A 25,722-nucleotide genomic window follows, 5' to 3' on the forward strand; every position below is an offset into this window, starting at 1 on the left:
TCGCTTAGGCTTAGTTAGCACTGTTTGCGCGATGAAGATATCTTATTTAAATCATTTTGCAATTCGTTTTCATCTACTTAGGGCTTTACTAGATGATAAACGACAGCATCGTCAGCAAAAATCTAAGAGGGCTGCTCAGATTGTAACGTAAACTGTTTATTAAGAAGAACAGAAGGCCTATGATGCTTCCTTGAGAAACTCCAGGTATCATTCGGTTTCAGAGGGCAATTTCCCGTTGGTCACCGCGCACTACGGCCGTTATGGCTGGAGATCACAAGTTCACGCACAACGCACAACTGACAAGGAGAGGATCAGATGTCTCATAATGGATCTTTTCACACCCAACATCCACTTTGTTAGCTTGTCCGTCGTCGAGGGGCCGCCATCTCTCCAGGTGGCCTTAGCTGTGACTGGGTGGCGCCCATTGGGAGAGCCACTGGTCAATGTGGGTGCCATCGGGACAGATGATTCGTAAATAAGCGGACAAAATCGTCTTGTTTTGGCGGCCCCTAATGATCCCAGCAGTCTTTAAAAAAAGGGACGCTAGCTGTCAATGCTGAGAAGTATGATCCCAAATCGTTACCCTCCCCAGCTGCACTATGGCAGGAATGTAGGGTTACAAAAACATCGCCTCAATACTTAGTTCACAGCAGAACCGATGGAGACTCCTCCATGGCTACAAAGCCTCTATTTTTTGTTGAAAACCTGGAGGATAAATTTGGGGTAGAGGCAGCGCTGTCCAAAATGAGAAATGGGTCAGTCAGTGGGTCAGTCCTAATTGAGGTAGCATCCCCAGCCTGGTCGAGGGTGTTGCTCGCCGGTGACAATCTGGTTGATATTCCCATTTCTGTCATTCCCCATAAAAGCCTTAACATGGTCCAGTGGATTATTTTTCATTGAGACCTCCTACTGTAGTCTGATGATGAACTACGCTCCAATTTAGGGAACCGGGTGTTCACTTCGTCCAGAGTGCCTGTAGGGGACAATAAGATAATAGAGTTGCCACTGGTGCCATCATATTGGCCTTTGAGGGTGATTCATTACCTGAAAAGATCCAGGTGATGGTATATTGATATAACATAAAACCACATGTCTCTTCCCATGTGTGGTGCTTTAAGTGCAGGAATTTCGGATTCATGTCTTCTCGGTGCAATTTGAGCATCACATATACAGACCGTGGACGTCCATTGCATCCAAATACTCCATGTGCCCCTCCGCCCACCTTTCTCAACTGTTGGGAGCACTCCTGCTCGCCACATGAATAAAATGTTTTGTTGAGATAACGTGTAAAGTATGTCTTTTAAATGAGCAGAATCACCTATGTGTTTACTTTTGATTTGAAAACGTCTATATAGGGGCCTACTCGTTACAATGATAGTAGGATGTGAATCGTTAATATCTACGAGACTAGAAATGCATTAACAATGGCTGACCCCACGTTCTATAAATCATGTCTGTATGTCTTTGTCACGGAGTGTTTGTTATGCCTGCCACATCATCGTACCAATTCAGCCGCATGCACGTGTTGGTTACAAATTAGCTTTGTGTAAAGCTACAAATTCGTGGAGCGTGCAAACACGTTTAGCTAGGACATCGATTCGCATGTCATTGTGAAGAGCTTGCTGAACACTATAGACGGCCACAGTATTTTTGCTCCTGGGAGTGAATGCGCTTCGGTAGTGTGTTTACCTGTGTATTTCAAGCCGATCAGAATGTGCTCTACTGTTTTAATGACCAGAGAACGTGTGGGATATGGTTTTTGTTTACTGTCATGTCACCGTGCGTTCCCGATAACAGTCGCGGAAGGCCAAGTACAATAACATTGTTGTCGACCGAATATAAATAAAAATCAGTATCAAACTGAAAATTACAAAACAATGAAAGCTATTGGCTCAGATGACTCGCAAATATGCTCGGAACTATAGAAAACACAAGTTACGGGAAAAGCGTGCATCCAAGAGAAATCGAGAAACCTTAAAAAGTCCAGTGCTGAGTGAATGCAAGTTTTACAGCAGTGTCGAAAAGGAAATGAAAAAAAAAAAACGACGCCTAGCAGTTAAGTACGTGGCCCATTGGGTGTACGGTGGTCAGTGATCGTCCAAACTTGGGATTTAGCTATTCTGTAACATTATACTTCCCCGTGTAACCACTGTAGTAAAAAGACTGATAATTAAATTGCATATGAATACGAACACTTTGGTCCCATTCTTTACACTAAAAACATATGGCGCAGACCCGAAAAGGACACACAGGAATTTTTAGTGATATACTTAAATCTGCCCACGGACAATCCTTTGGCACACTATTCACGGTGGCAACATAAGCTGGTTGTCATCATCGTTGTTGTTGCCGCTCTTTCAGCTTACAGCTTTATATGTCTGTTCAGTCTGCTTACGCCTTCAATATCTTATTATAATTTTGAAGGTGTTCCGATATTTGCTAAAAACATTCAATGGCCAAGATTGCATAACATATTTCGTTATTTAAGACAATCAGTTTCGACAGACTTTGCTGTCATCTTCTGGTCTTATGAATCTATTTGTTGTAAAACATGTTCATTTTACGTTGGACCTCACGCCAAGTTGATGAAAATCAATATGTTATAAAAGGTCTGTCGTACGTAAAATATTTAAAAACGTAAGGCACCTTTGCAAAAGGCCATATCCCATAAACAATGGAGCCACTTTCGAAGCAAAGATAAGTCCAAGTAGGAGGAGGTAAGTTGGCATCCTTTCATACAACGATAATACCACATGAGACTCCTGGCGGATCAAAACTGTGTGCTGGATGGGTACTCAAAACAGAGACTTTTGCCTTTCGCGGACAAGTGCTCTACTAACTGGACTACCCCAGCTCTGTTCAAGACGGGTCGTGCTCGGGTAGCTTATTTGGTAGAGCACTTGTCGGCGAAGGGCAAAAGTCTCGAGTTCGAGTACCGATAGGGCACACAGTTTTGATCCACCAGGAAGTTCGATATCAGCACACAATCCGCTGCAGAGTGAAAACGCGTTGTGGGTATTAAATTTCTGTGTGTCTACACCAGTTGTCAGTGACACAAACTACGGTGCAGATCAAAGATCGAAGCTACACTTCAAAATGCTTTACTTAATTCTTTACTGATTGCATGTTTTGATCAAAAATTGTTTTGTCTGTGAAAGGTCCAGTGTTAATGTTTCTAATGGCTTCTTTTTCCTTCTAACATGCAGTAAGTGTGCCATTTGGCGTGTTAGAGAGTTGTGAGTCCTTACTGAAGAATTTTTAATGTGACTGAGGTAACCTTGGATCTGGAAACCTGTTGTTTCGATTTATCGTAAAAAGCGACCTACTTCTCCTGACCCTGAAGACAGGTATACGACCGCCCATGGCCCCAGATCCGCCCCCTATATCAGCTGTACCCATCTTCTCTGCCCAGCCTAAAGTTTCCATTTTCTTAATATCAATACTCTATACCACATACGTTTCACTTCCATTTAACTCTTCATAGAATTAGTTGAAGGAAGCCTAAAGCTACGTTCGATGTTAGCATAACCCATTAGTAACACGTAAATAGTGCAGAGAATGCGCTACATTGGTCACTTTTTTTCACAATAACAACGACTTTATTGACCCAGAGCAAACAAGACGAAATACGTATCGAAAGTAACAAGTGTAGATCATAGACAACACACTTTGGACGCTATTGGGTGGTCATACTAATGCCTTTCAGCAGTGCTTGAAAGGAATAAGAAGATACTAAGGAATATCGTGTTAACGAAGTCTATATCGACAGAGATGTTGCTCCTATTACAGCCGATCGATGTTGTGAAGATGTTACCCATATCATGTTTAAGGAATCATCCTGATATTAGTCAGAAATTATTAAGGAAAACGGTGGAAATTCAAATTAGTATCTGCAGAAGGGAAACTGGATCTTCGTTTCGTCCGAATAGGAGACCAGTGTCAAAGACACATCGCATTTCCGCTGTTTACTGTGTGGCGCAGATTCGTAGGAGGCGTGACTACAGCACTCTTCACTGCCTGGCAATGAAACTGTAACTTCCAACAGAGTATGTTTATTTACGTGTGTCCTTCATTCTATAATATCAGTATCACGAGTGTTTACACCCGATGTCAGAGCCACGCGCAGTCCTGCGTAATAGGGATTCCGGAAGAAAACGAAAGCAGAATAGTTTCTTTTATGAGTCAATGCTTAGTAAACACAACGGGTGCGCGAAAGCCGATCCCCTGCGCGCGCTGGGTGGTCACGGTTCCACAACTGTGAACACTGGACCTTAAATTTCAACCGATGCGTGTTGTATACAAGCATTCCTCTGCAAAAGCTGCGCGACAACGTGGCTTTATTGCTCGCAGACCGTAAACAAGTCCACGTGTTTGAAAGCAGAAACGGTGTCGCGTGACATTCAAAGCTCACAACAAGTTGTGCTGGGGGAACTAGGCGACAATAGCTCGTGAATGAGAGCTATGTCGAAGCAGTCTGGGATGTGAGTTTTATACCGAATTCTGTTTTTATTACAGCGCAGTACGTTCAGCTATTAATTTTCGATGTTCTTGAGAGTGGAGAGACCCATCTCAGTACGGAAATCTGTGAAGAGTATGCAAGCTCCAGTTAGAAAGAATTCGATCTTAAATTTCTTCGAAACAACAACCTGGGAAAATCTATTTCATGAAGTAGGCCTAACATATTCCATTTATTTCCTTGTTCTATGGAAAACTAGTCGTAGTCTAGTTGCCTTCGAGCCTCCAAACATCGAGGCAAAAAGACCCTGTATAGAAACTTTTTCTAAACGAAGATTTATTTGTACTACAAGGAGACCCAAGACGGCACTGCCAATCTCACACTCAGTCACAAATTAAGGGTTAATTTATGAAAATGGCAATCTACACTTTAATTGAAAACTTAGGTTCTCCAGAAAAATGACTGTTTAATATTACATTTGTAGCGGAATTGGGCATTGTACCTCATTTATTTTATCATAAAAATATCATTTATGGTATTGTTCTGATGTTTGTTACAATTTTGACACTTGCAACGGAGTGAGGTGGTGCTGTCTCTAGCATACTGCAGTTGCATTCGGAAGGATAACGGTTCAGTTACGCTTCCATCATCTGCCTTTCGGTTTTCCTTGATTTCGTCAACAGTAAACGCCTGGATGGTCCCTTTGACACGGCACGACCACCTTCCTTTATAAAAGATCCCAGCTTGTGCTGCGTCCCTAACGAACACGTTGTCTCCGGGACTTAAATTCCAAATGTTCCTTTTTTTTGTCACTTGCACTAAAATAGTATGTCTGTAATTTCTGTGTCCAGTGACATTTTTTTATTTCAATATTTCTTTCCGTTACCTTCGTTTATTTGGATACAGATTATCCATCCAGCATCAAAGTTATGATAAAATAACATTTCACTTTCAGTATTTCAGTGCTAATTGGTTTGTCTACAATGCTTTCTCGTTACACCGCTTATAACCTCTTGTACACCATTTCAGTACAATGGTAGTAGTTCCAGTAAATTTAGTGCTCATTAGAATCAGAATGTCATTATAATTCTCACCCTTTATCTTTTGAATTTTGGTTCAAATGGCTCTGAGCACTATGGGACTTAATATCTGAGGTCATCAGTCCCTGAGAACTTAGAACTACTTAAACCTGAAGAACCTAAGGACATCACACACATCCATGCCCGAGGCAGGATTCGAACCTGCGACCGTAACAGTCGCGCGGTTCCTGACTGAAGCGCCTAGAACTGCTCGGTCACAGCTGCCGGCCTTTTGAGTTTTGCTGTGTACTCAAAAAATTAAATTACTAAAAGTATTGAATTCATTTTATCACATTTTTGATAAATTTACAAAAACAATGCTACCGGTACCACAGTTTTTTAAACATTTTGGAAACTGTTAGTCAGTATAGTTAAAATTGTGTTAATTTTTTGTTTTCACGTAAAATCTTTGCATCTGTACAATTAAAGCCAAAATTACACAATTTATTTTCGGGAGGCTGTGTCCTACAGCTCTTACATAGGGCTGTTCGGAAGGTATGGACCGATCGTTCGCAAAATGGAAACCACGGTGTAGATACGATGAAGCTGCGTGCAGATGTGTTGGGCAGTGCCTCTAGCATGACTGTCGATCGCATCACGTCACTATTCTCAGTTCTGACCGCACACTATAAAGTTGCCTAGAAAATAGTGTCTCCCGCCAAGTATAGGTGCCTGCCGAGTTATTTCGCCTGGTTTCATGCAACCACGCATAGCGTAACTGTAATGCAGTTCCTTCAGCATGGCAGGTCTCGTCTGCAAACTGTAGTGACAATGAGGACGTTCGCGCAGCAGAAAAGTGTTTGATCAGCCCCTAAGTAAATGGCTCTGAGCACTATGGGACTTAACGTCTGAGGTCATCAGTCCCCTAGAACTCAGAACTACTTAAACCTAACTAACCTACACACACATCCATGCCCAAGGCAGGATTCGAACCTGTCACCGCAGCGGTCGCGCATTTCCAGACTGAAACGCCTAGAACCGCTCGGCCTCTCTGGCCGGCGCCATTAAACATCCTGGGCCTGGCATCCCCTGGTCCTCATCTCTGCTCAGATGAACCGCTGGTTATTAAGACAACATTTTGGCACAGACAACAAGCCGTAGTCCAGCGTAGAAAATTGTCGGAAAGCCAGGAGACTGCCGTCTATGACGAGGGAACGTGGAAGTTGGTACAAGGCTATGACAGATGTCAGAGGCGACTATGTAGAAAAGTAGCTGGAAAGTGTAGCTAACTGTTGCAAATAAAAAACAGTTTTATTTACACTGTGGTTTCCGTTTCGCAACCGATCGTTCCTTACTCTCCGAGTAGCCCTGGTACTTTTGAAAAATGTCATGTTACCTCCTGGTAAAATGATTTATTTATACAAACAGTTTCTATAGTCTGACTACCATCAGGTTCAAAACAGCATTCACAGCATCAAGTTAGGCTAAATATAAACTCGTTATTATCAGATGATGAAACTATGAATAATACTGTTACCATATCGTAATATAAATTACCTCGTCAATTGATAATTTGCGGATTGACCACGTAATTTATTTTACGATATGATAATAGTGTATTATTCATGGTTTTATCACGTGACGATAACTATTTTATACTCCACCTGACATGATGCTGTGAATACTTTTACGAACCTCATGATGATCAGACGTCAGAAACTAGTTGTATAAATAAAGTATTTTGTCAGCAGCTCAAGGCGGTAATACGGCATTTTTCAAATAACAAAATTTCTTTGTAATAACCTTTAGAACACAGTACAGTACTGACGAGTCTTATACCACTGTTGAATAGAACGCTAGACTAAGTGGTCCATAGCTGTTTAAACATCCTTAGTTATGGACGTGTTTCAGACACAGTCCATCATCAGAACACCTGCCAAATAAGAGTACAGAATCATAGACACAAGCGTAGCTGACGAAAGTCTTTAACAGTAAATTTACAAACGATATTACAAATAATGCTAAAGAGTACACATACTGAAAAGTCTTCATGCAAAGTATGGATCCCATGTGTCACCTGTTAGCATCAGTATTCAGGTCATATAAAGACTGAGTTATAGCACTTAACTAACAGAAATTGCTGCCAGGTGGTGGGAATTTACACTGACGGAAAAAATCGCAGCACCAGAAAGTAATTACTATAGAATTAAGTGATTAATACTGCAAGATCACAGGTTAACGTAAGCGCGAGATGTGCCATTGCAAATGTGGAATGGTGGTACATTGATAACCGGTGTAACCGCCAGAATGTTGAATGCAGGGATGCAAACGTGCATGCATTGTGTTGTATAGATACCATACATCAGTTTGTTGGATGGAGTTCCATGCCTGTTGCACTTGATACGTCAATACAGTGATGGTTGATGCTGTCTGTTGATGACACTGTGTGTGGATGATACTTGAGTTGTCGATCGATGGTGTCCCATACCTGCTCGATTGGACACAAATCTGGTGATCGAGCAGGCGAAGGTAACATGTCCACAAGCGGTATGTGGGCGAGAGTTATCCTGTTGGAAAACACTCCGTGTAATGCTGATCATGAGTGGCAGATCGATTGGTCGAATCATCAGATAGACGTACAAATTAGCAGTGAGGGTGCGTGGTTATCCTGCTGTCACACGGAATGGCAGACTGGACCATGACTCCAGATGTAGGCCAAGTCTGTCTAACACGCAGACGGGTTGTTTGCAGGCCCTCAACTGCCCTCCTTCTAACCAAAATATTGCTATCATTGGCACTGAGGCAAAATCAGCTTTCATCAGAAAACACAACAGATCTCTAACCTACCCTCCAAAGACATGGCTGTGGTCTAAGGTCAGCGGAATGCATGCTACAGGGCTTCTGGCTCGGAGCTGTACTTGAAGTACATAATAGTTCGTTGTGTCAATGCTACTCAAATTGCTACTCAAATTGCTTCTGCAGATGCAGTACGATGCGCCAGAGCCGTACGCCGAACACGATGGTCTTCCCTCTCGGTGGTGCCACGTGGTCGTCCCGAGTCCGAACATCTTGCGACCATACATTCCCGTGACCACCTCTGCTAACAGTGAAGCACAGACTACATTGTCTGCCAAGTCTTTCTGCAGTATCGCAAAAAGAACATTCAGCTTCTCATAGCCCTCTTACATGACTTCGTTCAAACTCAATGTGGTATTGATAATGACGTCTTTGTCGCCTTAAAGGAATTCTTGACTAAAATCAGATCACCATGTTCAGTCTCAGAGGTACCTAACGCTCACGACAGCTAGAGCGTGTGTTTAAAGCAAGCGTGATTTGCACCCTTATAAAGTCGCTAATATCGCCACTCTTATGCGATGCACGAAATTGCAGTAATCATCTTCTAGGTGTAGAAACACGTCTACCAGTTTCCGTTTATGTCGCACAACTCCTTCTTGGTGTTGCGATTTTTTTTCAACAGTGTATAAAAAAAGCGGCGCTATTTATGCCAACAGATATTACTGAACGACTTGATAATGAAACAAAGAAGTATAAAATAAGAACAAAAAATCTAAATTTGAACTAAAAAATATGTTATAAAAACAAGACTGTACACAAAAATGTCTAGATCATACAAAGTTCAATTAGCGGCGTTACAAAGCTGACAGGAACTGCCGTCAAGTGGCGAGACTGAATTGGTACAGTGACGCTGTTTGTGACCACATAAATAAATGAAAAATTTAATAAGGAAATAAACTAATACAGAAATGTGCACAGAGACATAATTCTGAACCTAAACATACATAATAAAAACAAGAGTGTAACAACAGTGCATGAACCATATAAGAAACAATTAGGCCCAGTAACGAAGGAGAAGGGAGGATTAACAGAGGAGAGGAACATAAGTCAGGGGCAAAACTGGGAAATTAATAACTGTAAGACACTCAACCGTTTATGCCTTTACGGAAAATTAGATAGGATCCGGACTCAGTAGGAGAAATACGTGCTTCTGTTGTAGTCAAATGTCTATGCCTTTTGTGAAGATGGCGAGCTCGGCGCAAGCGTAATGTTGCATCAGTATGGACGAAGACAAAAATTATGAATAAAATCTATTGTGAATTAACATCAGTAGTATCAGCATTTACTATGAACCTTGTACACAATAATGATAACTCTGAAGAACAACAGAAGATTGAGCTGTAAATACATCACTATTATTTTATATTATTTGACTCAGTGATTTCTTTCTTCAGAATTCTTAGACTTTTATGCAGAACAATGCCAGTGACGCTGTCTTATCCTGTGAAGAGGCAATGGTTGCAACAAGTAGTTACCATCCTATTTTCCGTATCTTAGCTGGGATATCTTAGTTGGGATCCTTCAGGTGAGAAATAGGAAGCCTGTTAGAAAATGTATCTAGTAAAAAATGATCCAAGCTTTCGCAAATAGTGCTAGAAGGAGAGAAAATTATAAAATACGTTTGCTTTCAATAAAAAAAAAAGTTATATAATAATTTCGTTGCATTATCACAGAGAGGCAGACATAAACTCCAGGAAATGGAAAAAAGAACACATTGACACCGGTGTGTCAGACCCACCATACTTGCTCCGGACACTGCGAGAGGGCTGTACGAGCAATGATCACACGCACGGCACAGCGGACACACCAGGAACCGCGGTGTTGGCCGTTGAATGGCGCTAGCTCCGCAGCATTTATGCACCGCCGCCGTCAGTGTCAGCCAGTTTGCCGTGGCATACGGAGCTCCATCGCAGTCTTTAACTCTGGTAGCATGCCGAGACAGCGTGGACGTGAACCGTATGTGCAGTTGAAGGACTTTGAGCGAGGGCGTATAGTGGTCATGCGGGAGGCCAGGTGGACGTACCGCCGAATTGCTCAACACGTGGGGCGTGAGGTCTCCACAGTAAATCGATGTTGTGGTCGGCGGAAGGTGCACTTGCCCGTCGACCTGGGACCGGACCGCAGCGATGCACGGATGCACGCCAAGACCGTAGGATCCTACGCAGTGCCGTACGGGGACCGCACCGCCACTTCCCAGCAAATTAGGGACACTGTTGCTCCTGGGGTATCGGCGAGGACCATTCGCAACCGTCTCCATGAAGCTGGGCTACGGTCCCGCACACCGTTAGGCCGTCTTCCGCTCACGCCCCAACATCGTGCAGCCCGCCTCCAGTGGTGTCGCGACAGGCGTGAATCGAGGGACGAATGGAGGCGTGTCGTCTTCAGCGATGAGAGTCGCTTCTGCCTTGGTGCCAATGATGGTCGTATGCGTGTTTGGCGCCGTGCAGGTGAGCGCCACAATCAGGACTGCATACGACCGAGGCACACAGGGCCAACACCCGGCATCATGGTGTGGGGAGCGATCTCCTACACTGGCCGTTCACCTCTGGTGATCTTCGAGGGGACACTGAATAGTGCACGGTACATCCAAACCATCATCGAACCCATCGTTCTACCATTCCTAGACCGGCAAGGGAACTTGCTGTTCCAACAGGACAATGCACGTCCGCATGTATCCCATGCCACCCAACGTGCTATAGAAGGTGTAAGTCAACTACCCTGGCCAGCAAGATCTCCGGATCTGTCCCCCATTGAGCATGTTTGGGACTGGATGAAGCGTCGTCTCACGCGGTCTGCACGTCCAGCACGAACGCTGGTCCAACTGAGGCGCCAGGTGGAAATGGCATGGCAAGCCGTTCCACAGGACTACATCCAGCATCTCTACGATCGTCTCCATGGGAGAATAGCAGCCTGCATTGCTGCGAAAGGTGGATATACACTGTACTAGTGCCGACATTGTGCATGCTCTGTTGCCTGTGTGTATGTGCCTGTGGTTCTGTCAGTGTGATCATGTGATGTATCTGACCCCAGGAATGTGTCAATAAAGTTTCCCCTTCCTGGGGCAATGAATTCACGGTGTTCTTATTTAAATTTCCAGGAGTGTAGATACAAGGCTTATTAATGTATGACAAAAAGAGCGGTAAGGTAAACCTTTGTTAAAGAGGTGTTATATCATTCGTTTACAAGCTGAAACAGGCAGACTGACATTGGCGCTGAGCTTCTGGTACTAAGCCGATGTTTTACTACTGTGTGACATACCTGAGCCAAAACAAAACTGCCTTCTTTTTTTATTTATAGCTCACTTTTCTTCTGCAAGAGCCAGAAGACTATGAAATATTCGCATTTATTTTACAGTGCTATCTATATCCAGGTACTTTGTTATGTATTTTAAGCAAAAAGTTACAACTCAACTATTATTTTTGGAAAAGATGCTCCTTGGCATTCGTTTTACTCGGAATTCCTTGACCCTTGTTCAGAAGAGAAAAAAGTGAGCAGCAATAAAAATGTGTCATCAACTATTTTGTGAACTGAAGGGAACGGCAGGAAATGAAAATATAAGAAAACACTGAAATCATTTTTGATTGACAAATCTTTCTAATTCGTTGTTAAATCTTAATTGTTACACATTGAAGCGAGTTTTTGCAAAAGTAATCTAAAGATCTGCAACTAATAGCGGCCTGAACATCATGACACATGCAATGCAGAGCTCTGTAGCCAGTGCTGGCTACAGACCATTACATGAAATAACACGCCTCACTACCAGTCCATTGTTTTGTATATGTCTACTGAGGTTAAGAATCGTTAGCTGTGTTCAGAAGTCTCTATTGCTATCAATGATCTAAGAAGAAAACGCTTGTAGGATATTATCTCAGTAAATCGTAAATTCCTAACACACGTTTTTCGGATGGAACTATATAATGAAGCAATGACGGCGAAGTTCTACTGATAGAACGTCTTTATGTCACCAGACTTTGCGCAACTGTTCGTATTAATAGTCGCCGTGCGTTATGTGTGAGATACGTCAGTTAACTCTAGAGCGAAATTGATACCAATCGCGAATTCCTAGAGAATGCTTTTATCCAGAGGTGTTTGCAGATGCAGCCGACTTCGATCCTGTGCAACAACTGGGATAACCTGTTGCTCTTGAGATTTCTAACGACAGGTCTACTAAAGGGCAGTTTCGAAGACAGTGTTTACCGCAGTTAAAATCTCACGTGAATATCTGTGAACGCAGTACAGTAGCCTATGTGTAATTCTAACTGCACACTGTGAACATATTACCAGTGGCCGGTATTATTTTGTTTTTATCTTAGGTAAAGTTGGCAGCGCAATGTGCTGCTAAGGTTCTGTGCTCATTTTCTTATTGACAAATATATGGGAGAGAGTGTCACAGGAACGATACGTGATTTGGGCTGGACATAATTAAAAGAAAAGCGTTTTTCGTTGCGAAGGAATCTTCTCGCAAAATTCCAAGTGCCAACTTTCTTCTCTTAATGCGAAAATATTTTGTTGACGCCGACCTTCATAGGGAGGAACGATCACCACGATAAAATAAGGGAAATCAGAGCTCGTACGGAAAGATATAGGTGTTCGTTCTTTCCGCGCGCTATATGAGATTGGAATAATAGAGAATTGTGAAGGTGGTTCGATGAACCCTCTGCCAGGCACTTGAGTTGCAGAGTATCCATGTAGATGTAGAAATACACTAATGCACCAATGTGCTACTAAGGTTCTGTTCTCGTTTTCTTATTTTCAAATACACTGATGTGCAAAACTGTAGGACGAAAGTAGCTTTCGTATGAAGAGTCACTGCCAACTAACACTCAATGAAACTTGGAGCAAGCATAGAAGGAATTGCTACAGTTGCAACAGGTAACTGAAAGAAACTCGTAATGAGAAGATCTAAAATCAAACTTTTGTTGAAACACAATAATTAAACTGAAGTCACTGCGAGTCGAGATAGATCGCTGGATATTCCAAAAGGCGGGGTATGATTCTCAATAGGGCGTGAGGTCACCACTGACGGCAGCACATGCTGCAAAGTGCTGCCACCCTGGCTAGGAGAGTGGTAAGGAGTTCTTGTGGTCGGGCGTTCCATGTCTTCACCAGCGCAGTTGACAACTGATGGATGATCGTTGGTACATGTGGACATACTGCAATACGTCTCTCCAATGCATCCCAAACGTGCTCGATGGCATTTACGTCGAGTAAACGGGCAAGTCAATCCATTTGTAGAAAACCTCTTGTCCCAAGAGTTCCTCCGCCTGTGCCGTTCCATGCATTCCTTTACATTGTCCTCAACTGTCTAGGTGACCCACGAATAATAAATACAACCTGGTGCACACCTAAGCGGCACAAATTGGCAGCGGTGATAATCTCTCGAAAACTGTCATATCCTCACCTTCAAGCTTCGTGTCTCCGTCGCCTTGAAAGGTTATCAGGCTCCTTGAAGACTAAACCAACTTTTCCACGAAAAATTTCAATAAAACCCTGCAACCCACCAATAGTGAGGCCCAGAACACCCGCAGCCGTCAGGTTCGCGCAAAGATAATTGTTGTTACGCGACTGTTTTTCTCAAAACTGCCACGTACCACAATGAAACTCCATTAAATTGGTATACGCATCTCATCTCAATTAATCCCCTCTATAAATGACAGCACGAGCAGGGTTAAAGTTAATATCAGTGACTGCCATATACAACTTCTAATATCTCAAATAAATTTTTTATTTTGGAGGATAATTTAAATGTGTAGTTGACCCGCCAGGGTAGCCGAGCGCGGTAACGCGCTGCTTGTTGGACTCGGGTAGGCGCGCCGGCCCCAGATCGAATCCTCCCGGTGGATTAACGACGAGGGACGGTGTGCCGGCCAGCCTGGATGTTGTTTTTAGGCGGTTTTCCACATCCCGCTAGGTGAATACCGGGCTGGTCCCCACGTTCCGCCTCAGTTAGATGACTCGCAGACACCTGAACACGTTCGCACTTTTCCATGACTTACACTAGGCGCAGAAAGCAGGGCTACACTCAGTTTTATCCCGCGGTGTACGGGGTGGCGGCAGGAAGGGCACCCAGCCACCCCTTTCCACAAACTTTGCCAAATCCGTTCCTAACAATGCCGACCCTGCGTCAGTGCGGGTCGTGGCACCAGTGAAAGAAAGAAATAAAGAAGTTTAAATATGTAGTTGGTAGTCCTATTGGATATATGTTGAACAGAGGCTAGCAGAACAGGGGAGAGAGTGCGGGTCACAGGCCATTAGAGGGCCGCAACATTTTCGAAAGACACATGCCGGCACGGCGACTGGAGCAGGAGATGCCAGGGAGAAGCCACTGGGCCTGGTATATTGCTTGTGCGCTAAGCTCCGCCGGATGGGTGCCGTCTGTGCTTGTGCCCTAAATGACAAAAGGCTGTTGTGGAATGAAAGACTGTTTTTATCGATTCGTATCCATCGGTGCGTCTCGAGCTAACACTCCAGTGCACGATGTAATGCACTGTGCTCTGCATGAAGCCCGTATTCTTAGGACCACTGGGTACATTACCGACCAAAGATAAGGTCTGGAAGGTGTAGTGACAGACCATACAGCTCTTTGTACTTGAGAGCATAGCACCCGCAGCATCCTGGTTTGGACAAAGCTAGTTTAATTGTTGTTCACTTTGCTAAGAAACAGTAAGAACATAGCTACAAATGGCATTATCTATGGATGCCCTTTCGCCTATGATAGCTAAAAGTCTCAATTGTCCACACGTTTTAGCGTAAAATCGGTATACAATATCAGAATAATGTTAATAGTCTTTCTAACGGCACCTCTTTCATCCCTGTACAGTTAATATGTGCTGAAAAAAGGAGTGTTTATTTGAGAAATAACATACAGGGCGTTTCATTGCCCATATGGGTTTATGCAACCTGCAACACCTTCAAATACAGCGTGCGCAAGATTTTTATATTCTCTCGCTCGCTACAGGCGAACTGTTGGTCATACAGAAAAAATAAACAGGACCTTTTGATAGGAAATCGAATGTAGTTAAATTCAAGAAAAACGTACAAAGCCGACCTTAAAACGTGTTAACTCTAAAACCGTAGCTTCCATCGATATCGTATCCCAATACAAAATTTAACTAAATTACATGTGCAACAAAATGGTCCTGTTCATTTTCTGTAGGACTAACGGTCTACGTATAGCCAGCGAGGCGATATGATAATTTTGCCCGTGGCTTTTGAGGATGTTGTGGGTTGCATAAAACCATCGAGAAGGGCAGCTGAATCACCATATATGAAGATTCTGGAGAGCGAGAACAGAACTCGCTTGTGAATACGTGGAGAAGGCTTTATTGAGTGAAGTGCGAAATAGTACAGAGAGGGAGTCAGAGGTTGTCTGTTTCTGAGCTCCAGCACTAAAAACTCCCATTATTGGTTAATTATATTAAAATTTGAGTACAGAAGGGAGACTGCTACCTTATTTTAGATCATCTGACTGTTGAGCACTCGTAAGAATCACTGTCATATTAGCGAATTTAGTAGTTCTCCAAATAATGCTAGAAGCTCATACTAAAAAAAAAAAAAAAAAAAAAAAAAAAAACCAGTGTAAGATCTAGCTTCTTGGTGCGAGTGCTAAGTATGGGCAGCAACAGTAGCATTTACAAACCGAGCTTGACATGGACGTTAGGATTTTTACATTTTTAACTGAAGTAAGTTTACTGGAAACCACATGCTCAACATGGGCTCAGTCAGAGTAGTAGATGCATGTGTGATTCTTCCTGTAGTTCTTTTCTTCCTCTTTGACTAAAACTCAGCAATCAATTAGCGAATTTAGTAGTTCTCCAAATGTTGTGTTGACTTCAACATATTTATCTCAGACTCATTATCTGGTTTTTGCTAAGTTATCGATATTTTAATTCCATTGTAGCCTGTGTTAATACATAATGAACGTAATGCTTTCTTGTCTTTGTGCACTAGTATTTAATCTGAAGCCCACAGAGACGTGTAATAAATAGGGTACATTAGTGACCATTGTTTCAGCCAGTAGTGTCATGTGCCCCCTATGTTATTAACTCATACACCACCCACGTTTCAAGCATGATAGGGTACATATGTCTAAAAAATTCAGTTCATTAACTTATACGTTGTGCAACACGTGTAATTAGACTCATGCTATACTATAGGTAGCAATCTGTTTATCGGTAAGGTCAGCCAGTACACATCTTTCTGACATCTACAGCGGCACGGCGTTTGCTCAACCGCAACCTCTCGATATGCAATACATGTGTCCATGCATTAAACGGGTTTCCAAAATCATACCTGTATATTTTTTTACACAAGTCGTGTGGCTGCTGTCTCTTAGGCTGGTAGAGTATTGGGCACATTTTTGAGAGTTTCGACAACTAACTGTTTGCAGATGCATTCTCGTTGGCCACGTCCTTTATGATGCCATTTACATTAGGAGCTATGGCCTGAATATCGTTCCTCAACAATCTACATCTGCATCTACATTTAAGTGCCTGGCAGAGGGTTCATCGAACCACCTTCACAATTCTCTATTATTCCAATCTCGTACAGTACGCGGAAAGAACGAACACATATAGCGCTTGTCTTAACTGCTTCTTTGTACTGCAATCAAGACAAATATATAGTGAACTATTCTGTATCGCGTGTGTCCTCAAATACCTATTTGGTCTTATGATGTGTGGTTACGGAAGTGGAAATAGGAAAAAACTGCTTTGATTAGTGTGAAAATAGGGAAATTTAAGAAAGGAGATCGTGGAGCTCTAGCCCGACAAGACAAAAATAGTGGGATGGAGTCTGAATGTCTTTGGAGGAAATGCTGTATTAAAGGGGGATGTATCGAAGGAAAGGTTGCTGTGAACAGGAAACTCACAACGATACATGTTGCGGTACTTCGAAAACTTTAGTTTCTAGTTATGTACTGTCTTTACAAATCAGAATCTTGATGGGCCACATACAACATGCAAGCATCTACATACATATCAAAGACACAGTAGGAATTGAAACTGCATGCTTCATAATGAGCTCGCTCTTACAACGATTTAGCAGGAAATAATTTAGCGTGCCACTTTCCCTTTCTTTTCATAAAGGCTCATTTGACTTGCGTTGTTTAGTAAAAAGAATCGTTAGCATAGTGAAACATAGGTTTGTTCTTTGAGAGACTCGCGGTTTGGTTTCGTCGTCTTCTCGCTGCGCCAACTGTTAAAAGCACATATAGAAGTTAGAAAGGAGCGACAAACACAACATGTTGAGGCGAATTTCGCTGGCGAGGAGATAGAGAGATAGATATAAAGAGAGAGAGAGAGAGAGAGAGAGAGAGAAAGAGGGAGAAAGAGAGGGGGATGGAGAGAGGGGAAAGGGCGGGAGGAGAGGAGAGGGGAATGGCGGAAGAGAGTCGGGACAAGCCAGCGGCGGTGGTGAGGGGACAAAAGCGACACTCCACACAAAAGCACGCCTGCAATAGCGTCCAGCGGCAACTGCGCAAACTGTAATTGGCCTCACTGAGCCCGGTGTAAACAGGTGGGTATTGGAGCTTATTCACTCGTAGCACAGAGGTCGCAGACAGCTGAATAGTACTAATGTGACGTATACACACGCTGAGGGCGAGTTAGTTGGTTACACAAGATTCATAATCTCCTTGCCTGACGGAAGATTAATTTATGTAATTATTGCAGATTTGCGTTCGACATCGATCATAAACAGGTGAATATTGGCGGTTATTTGCTCGCAGCTCAGAAGTAGCACCTAGTACAACAATACCATATTTCGTATACACTAGCTCAGGGCGAACGTTACATGCGATCTACTCGTATGATTTTGTTCGACAGGACACAAATTTATGTGCTTATTATGAATCTATTTTCAATAGCAGTTGCATGTTAGTGGAAGCCCCACAGTCAACTGTCTTGATCGTTAAAATAAGCAGTGTAACATTTTTTTCGTTTTACTGGTTGGCAGAAGAAAACTGGTAACCCGAAAGAAGCTTCGTCCTAGCACAGTCCTTGAAGAGTTATCAATGCAAAAATTCCTTTCAGACTATTTAGTAGTACAACAGTCGACAGAAAATATTTTGGATAAAGTGCACCGGAGAATAACGTTACACTACTTAAAAACATCTACAGGCACAAATATCTTACTACAAATTTTTATTAATGGTAAACAGAAAGCAGTAGATTTTGAAATGATATATGAGTATTACTTTGTGATACATGCCGGAACATGTACGAGTATTCACTACGTATATATGTTGTTAATAGCTACATAAACTACTTTGATTTACGTTGAGGTGGTGTTTGACCCGTATATGAGAGCCGCCAATCTTGAGAAGGGTAGTTGATAATATTATCGATCAAAAACAGGATTTTGTATAACATATTACGAATAATGCCCAATCGAACTATGCAGTTACAACGCTCGCTTGCTGCATCGTAGTAGGTAAATCTGGGTAGGAACAATTCAGTGGTAATGGAGTTTCTACTGTCACATCACACTAGCCACGAAATAATTTAGCGTGAAACACTTTTCCAATTTTAGTCACTTCTACAGCAGTTTTGTTGCGCCTAAATTTATTTCAGTTTTATTGCTGATCTCGTTGCAAGAACTTCGGCATAATATGAAATTTCTAACTGGAAAAAAAAGAAGAAAAGATGAGTACGCTATACTATTAGCACTAGTTGCATAAAGAACTTCGTGAGGACGCGTCCGATGATCAGGAGAAAATATCAATACCTGTTGTGGTATTAGAGTGAATTCGCTGTGCATGATCATAACCGTGCCTCCTAACAATTTGTACTTAGATTCTCATACATAGAGTAAATTCGAACACAGACTGTAATATTTTGGAGGTTGTTCGTGGATATTTTCTATTTCCGTGTATAAGACTAGCAATTGCTGGTGCCTCGTTACGAAGTAATAGCATTTCGTCTGACTTCTTACCACAATTTATCTGCATTTTCTATATCGTACTCTAAGTACCTGCACATTAGTACAAATATTGACAGTATGAACTGTGTGTGTTTGGAAAGAAACGGTACTTGCTGTTGTCTACGTTTATGTCCATTTTAGTCCTTGCCCTCAAGCTTGAAGTCAATACAGCTCAGTAGCAGCTCGGTTTCGTTTTAGCTGCACGTTGACAGTGGTAGAGAGCAGTATGGATGGTTTTACCCTTGAAGAGTTGACCGATACGCAACTCGTGTAACGGTTCACTGAGGGTTATTGCATCACTTTGTGATGTGTGTTTCACGTTTTGGTGAAGATGTATTTCATGTACTGGTAATAGAATTCCGTCTGATTTATTACCCAAGTTTATCTTCATAATCTGACTGTTTTTGCATCGCTTTTTGTTGTGTGTTTCACGTTTTGGTGAAGATGTATTTCAAGTAATAGCATTCTGTCTGTTTTCTTACCCCAGTTTATCTTCATTACCTGTCTGAAGATTTCTGCATCAGTTTGCGTTGTGTGTTTCACGTTTTGCTGATGACACGTTACAGGCTTTCTCACTGTTGTGATGATATTGTAGCAGAAATATCTTTAACAGGGTACAAACTGTATAAAATTATAATCGCATTGAAGCAATGACAAAATCTCTGGCATGTAGCGATCACAATACTGTTAGTAGTAGAATTATTGTTCTGTAGCAATGGCATAGTATTCTAATTAAGATATGGGTGGTTTTAATGCCGTACTCAGCATGATCGGATGTAAAATGCGTGGCTACGAATAGCTCATCAATGTGAGCTGCAGTCATAGCTGTTGATGATTCTGCAGCTTACATTGAGGAGCTACTCGTAGCCAAGCATTTTCTAACTGAAGAATGAAGCATAAGGCATTGAAAGCAGTCGTATCTTGAGAGGAGAACATGAAATTCTTGTGCTAAAATTTTTGTATTATAATTACAGTATTATTCTGTAACGAGCTACGAGAGACAGTAACACTACCACGAAAAGATTAAGGACACTGTTACATTACTCCTATCCACATGCGTTTCTACGTTTCTCCAGTCGGTACCCCTTCAGTTCGCTGATGACATTGCTATCCTGAGTGAAAGTGAAGAAGAATTAAATGATCTGCTGAACAGAATGAACAGTCTAATGAGTACACAGTATGGTTGAGAGTAAATTGGAGAAAGACGAAGGTAATGAGAAGTAGTAGAAATGGGAACAGCGAGAAACTTAACATCAGGATTGATGGTCACGAAGTCAATGAAGTTAAGGAATTCTGCTACCTAGGCAGTAAAATAACCAATGACGGACGGAGCAAGGAAGACATCAAAACAGACTCGCTATGGCAAAAAAGGCATTTCTGGCCAAGAGAAGTCTACTGATATCAAATACCGGCCTTAATTTGAGGAAGAAATTTCTGAGGATGTACGTCTGGAGTACAGCATTGTATGGTAGTGAAACATGGACTGTGGGAAAACCGGAACAGAAGAGAATCGAAGCATCTGAGATGTGGTGCTATAGACGAATGTTGAAAAGTAGGTGGACTGATAAGGTAAGGAATGAGGAGGTTCTGCGCAGAATCGGAGAGGAAAGGAATATGTGGAAAACACTGATAAGGAGAAGGGACAGGATGATAGGACATCTGCTAAGACATGAGGGAATGACTTCCATGGTACTAGAGGGAACTGTAGAGGGCAAAAACTGTAGAGGAAGACAGAGATTGGAATACGTCAAGCAAATAATTGAAAACGTAGGTTGCAAGTGCTGCTCTGAGATGAAGAGGTTAGCACAGAAAAGGAATTCGTGGCGGCGGGCCGCATCAAACCAGTCAGTAGACTGATGACAAAAAAAAAAAACCTTCAGTAGCATATTATGATACGGACCATGAAGTATTTAATTGACAAAAATTTGTAAAGGACCACAAAAAAGCATTACTTGAGAGGAGATGAATTTCTTAGTCAAGATCGCTTGTAAACAAACTTTATTACCGCTTTTGGTAAACATGATTACCATCGTCAGATCTCGATAAAAGGTTATTGGGTGTCTCCTATATTAGCTGTATAGACCGGTACATCGTTCATCTCGTCCCTCACATACCAGCAATGTTTCAGAAAGAGTCATTGTACGGATAATATAGGATACAAGCAGTAACCTTTTATCGAGATTTAAAGACGGTAAAAATGCTTACAAGCGACCTTTCCTGAGAAGTTCACCTTCTCTCTCGCCCCTTACCACTCAAGATGAGTAAACAAAAAAAGTGTTGTTTATTATTGGAATCGTACCTTTACCATAAACCAATTCAAGCTACACTTTGATTAGAAAAATCCCGCGTCCCACAATACATACTAGATTTCTCCACACTGGAGCTTTAGGTGTACTGGAAAGAGACGCGAATGAGTAAAACGAACACACGCACGAGATGTGTACAAATTCATTCCAGCTCTGCCGAAACACATACCTCAGCGCGTCTGTCGACCCACTGGGACTGATAGAAATATTACGATCAGCGCGCGCGCCACATAAAAATGATGATTCAAAAAAATTGCCAGTAGGCAAAGGTTATTTTATACTGCTGGATACAGCTTAACTAACTGTTGTTGCACAGCTACAGACTCTCAATAAGCTGTCAGACTGAAGAATAAGGTTGGGAATAGACAAACATTAATACAATATCACGTGAGAAGACGTAGGATCCACACAAAGCTACGGGTCCCTTGCACTAAAATATTAGGAAAATTTCGATCAGCAACAGCGAAATTGTGTGTGCGCTGTCGGGGACCACTGTGCTGGACGGAGACCGTCGCCAGCACCCGGCAGCGTTGGCGGCCTACCTGCTCCGGCCGTGACGGCGCCGTTCTGCGCCAGCTTGCCCAGGCGCTCCATGCGGATGGCCTCCTCGCCGGCGCCGGCGGCGGAAGCGGAGCGGTGCTGCTGCGGCTGCGGCATGTCGGCCGGCGTGGCTGCTCGCGCGGACACCACTGCCACTGGCCCAGCCCCGCGCCGCCGCCGACGCCGACGCCGACGCCGACGCCGCCGACGCCCCCTCCCCTCCCCCACTGTCCGAGTGGGGGAGGGGAGGGGGGAGGGCGACGCCGCCCGGCGCCGAGTCTCGCCACCAGCCGGCGCCACCGGCGGCACGGCGCGACTTGTTGCTGCCGGCAACAGGCGTCCCCGCCGGAGACGAGGGAGCGCCGGTCTGCCTTACAAGACTATCCACAAGGTGGTTCTCGCCCCGTCGTCAGCAGTTTGGTGTTTTTATTCTCTGCTGTCTGGTTAACGAGCGCCAGATTTAACGAAATATACGGAGGTGACAGTCATAACTTTCTTTCTTTCTTTTCTTCACTGGTGCCAGGTCACGCACTGACGCAGGGTCGGCATTGTTAGGAACGGATTTGGCAAGGTTAGTATGAAGGGGTGGCCGGATACCCTTCCTGCCACCACCCTGTACCCCCTGGGACGGAATTTGTGTACCCCAGCTGTCTGCGACTAGTGTAATTCATGGAACAGTGCGAACGTGTTCAAATGTCGGCGAGCCGTGTAACTGAGGCGGAACGTAGGGAACAGCCCGGAATTCACCTAGCGGGATGTGGAAAACCGCCTAAAAACCACTCCCAGGCTGGCAGGAACACCAGCCCTCGTCGTTAGTCGGCCAGGCGGATTCGATCCGGGGCCTGTGCGCCTACCCTAGTCCAGAAGCAGCGCATTAGTGCTTTCGGCTATCCTGGCGGGTACAGGTGACAGTCATAATGTGCCTCCTAATATCATGTCGGACCTCCTTTTGGCCGGCGAAGGGCAGTAACTCAATGTGGCATGGACTCAACAAGTCGCTGGAAGTCCTCTGCAGAACTATTAAAGCATCCAGCCTCTAGATTCGAACATACTTGCGAAAGTGTTGCCAAAGCAGAATATTCTGCAGAAACTGTCTTCAGGAATATGCCCCTTAAATGTTACGTGGGATTCACGTCGGACGATTTTGTGGCCAAATCATTCGCTTGAATTGTCATCAATGTTCTTCAAACATTGACATCCATAAAAATCCCCTCATTGTTTGGGAACATGAAGTGCACGAATGATGCAAATGGTCTCAGCTGCGTCAGCTGGACAAGAGGACCCAGTCCATTCCATGCAAAAGCAACCCACATAATCATGTAGTACACCAACTTGCACAATTCATTATTGAGAAGCTGGTTCCATGGCTTAGTGGGATCTGGGCCATACTCGAGCCTTACCATCATCTATTACCAAGTGAAATAGTGACTCATCTGACTGGGGTTTCCAGTCATCTAGGGTCCAATCGATATGGCCACGAATCCAGAGGAGGTGCTACAGGCGATGTCATGCTGTTAGCAAACCTCTCTTGTCTACTGCCATAGCCCATTAGCGTCAAATTTCCCCGTACTGTTCTAACGGATACGTTTCTATAGTTACTTCAAACAGTCTTACTTCTCTGTTGACACTGACAACTCAAACGAAAGTCCGCTACTCTCTGTCGTTAAGTGAAGGCCCTCGGCCACTACGTTGTCCGTGGTGAGAGGGAATGTCTGATATCTGGCATTCTCTGCAGGTTCTTGGCACTGTGGATCTCGGAATACCGAATTCCGTAACGATTTCTGAATTGAAAAGTTCCATGCGTCTAGTTCCAACTACCACTCCGCGATCGAAGTTTGTTGATTCCCGACGTGCGGCCGTAATCACGACGGAAACCATTTTACATGAATCATCTGAGAATAAATGACTGCTCCGCCAGTGCACGGCAATTTAATATCTTATGCACGCCATACTACCGTCACCTGTATACGTACATATAGCTATCGCATGACTGTCGTCACCTAAGCGTAATTCAACTCCAGCTCCTCTTCTAGCAGCTCTGTACCAAAGGCCGCTGTAAAAGGGAAGTGCTCCTAACAGGGTCCTTGAACAGGCACCCACAGCTATTTCTCAGTCGTCCAATTGATGTATAATTTTGGATTATGTTTTCTGTCCGCATGTTATGGTAATTATGCAGAAGGAATAAGTCCCCTGCAGGTTCCGAAAACAACGATCATATAAAGCAAAGCTCACTCTGTTCGTCCATGAGACGAAGAAAGCAGTAGACATCGGCGCTACAGAGACACTTCGACAAAGTCCACCAATGACGCTTAGTAAAAAAATATGAGCGTACTGAATATCAGCCACCAGCACGGCTAAACGGTTCCTAGAAAACAGATAGCGTCATGTCATTCTTAACAGAAAGATATTTTTCCTCGTTAAAGACGGTGTTATACGGCCATTCCTTTTCACAAAATATACGGATCAAAGATGTCTGGTTATCATGCATTCTAAAATGCATGCGTTAAGATCTGCGAGCACTTGTCCAGTAGAAGAGGAGTGTTTCACAGCAGCGAAGATGAACAAATGCTCATCGCTCTGGAGGTACGCACTTTTGAGCCCATGTTTACTAAACTTTCTTGCTTCGAAAGATCATGCCTGCCATATCATTGAATATTGACTATCCCTCCTCAGACTCCCCGTACCGGCCGGTGTGGCCGAGCGGTTCTAGACGCTTAAGTGTGGAACCGCGCGACGGCTACGGTCGCAGGTTCGAATCCTGCCTCGGGCATGGATGTGTGTGATGTCCTTAGGTTAGTTAAGTTTAAGTAGTTCTAAGTTATAGGGGACTGATGACCTCAGGTGTTAAGTCCCATAGCGCTCAGAGCCATAGACTCCCCGTATAACAATATCCAACCAAAGGTTGTATTTTTTGTATTCCGCCTGGGAGGCGGCGAGTGGGTAGGAACGGAGAAAGGTGATACAAGTCGATACTGCAAAAAAATGGTTTACTGGTGCAAAAACAAAGTGATAAACGATTACATAACTTTGTACGTAGGTGCGATGCTGAAGCGATGTATCCTGGCTGGCTGCACCTGATGCAATGGACAGAATCTGTAGCGGAGCTCGTAGAGCTGCACAGCACCAGCTAGAGGGCGCTGTTGTCGATGTCTCGTGGTAGTGCCAACTTTTGAAACTATGCCGTGGCATCGTTGCTATCGATACCACAGTATTTAAGTGCTATTTTTGAAAATGGGAACTTGTACTATGTAAAAGACACTCAGTAATTCAATAGAAGAATGGCAAAAAAAATTATTTTCAGAAGTTTTGAGAAATTTTGCAACCACCCAAACGTGCGTGTTGGGCCTTTATTACAACTTTTTTTATCATACACACACTCTACTCATTTTTTGATTCTTTCTCTGTGTGATACAAGCAAAAACAGTTGGCACCTCTTAATAAACACATATACACATCATATCTATCACATTTTATTCTTTTAGCCTGTTTGTAATGCGTTTTCCGGCAACTTATTGCAGATATTAAATCGTCAGCAATACCCCATTTGCTACGGTCGCAGGTTCGAATCCTGCCTCGGGCATGGATGTGTGTGATGTCCTTAGGTTAGTTAGGTTTAAGTAGTTCT

The 25,722-nt window shown here is 43.3% G+C and overlaps 1 protein-coding gene across 2 annotated transcripts in view; it reads right to left on the reverse strand.

The window, feature by feature from the left end:
* LOC126365777 (glutamyl aminopeptidase-like) overlaps positions 1 to 22,259 on the reverse strand; it is a 790,794-nt gene extending 768,535 nt beyond the window's left edge. Inside the window, exon 1 of one of the 2 annotated variants that reach the window (XM_050008333.1) lies at positions 22,100 to 22,259. In XM_050008333.1, coding sequence (XP_049864290.1) covers positions 22,100 to 22,214 — 115 coding nt within the window. In that variant the 5' untranslated portion in view covers positions 22,215 to 22,259. The remainder of the gene's footprint in view (positions 1 to 22,099) is intronic. The other variant, XM_050008334.1, reaches the window with a different exon arrangement.
* Positions 22,260 to 25,722: the final 3,463 nt, after the last annotated feature.

Source organism: Schistocerca gregaria, chromosome 4 (assembly GCF_023897955.1).
Source record: "Schistocerca gregaria isolate iqSchGreg1 chromosome 4, iqSchGreg1.2, whole genome shotgun sequence".
NCBI lineage: Eukaryota > Metazoa > Arthropoda > Insecta > Orthoptera > Acrididae > Schistocerca > Schistocerca gregaria.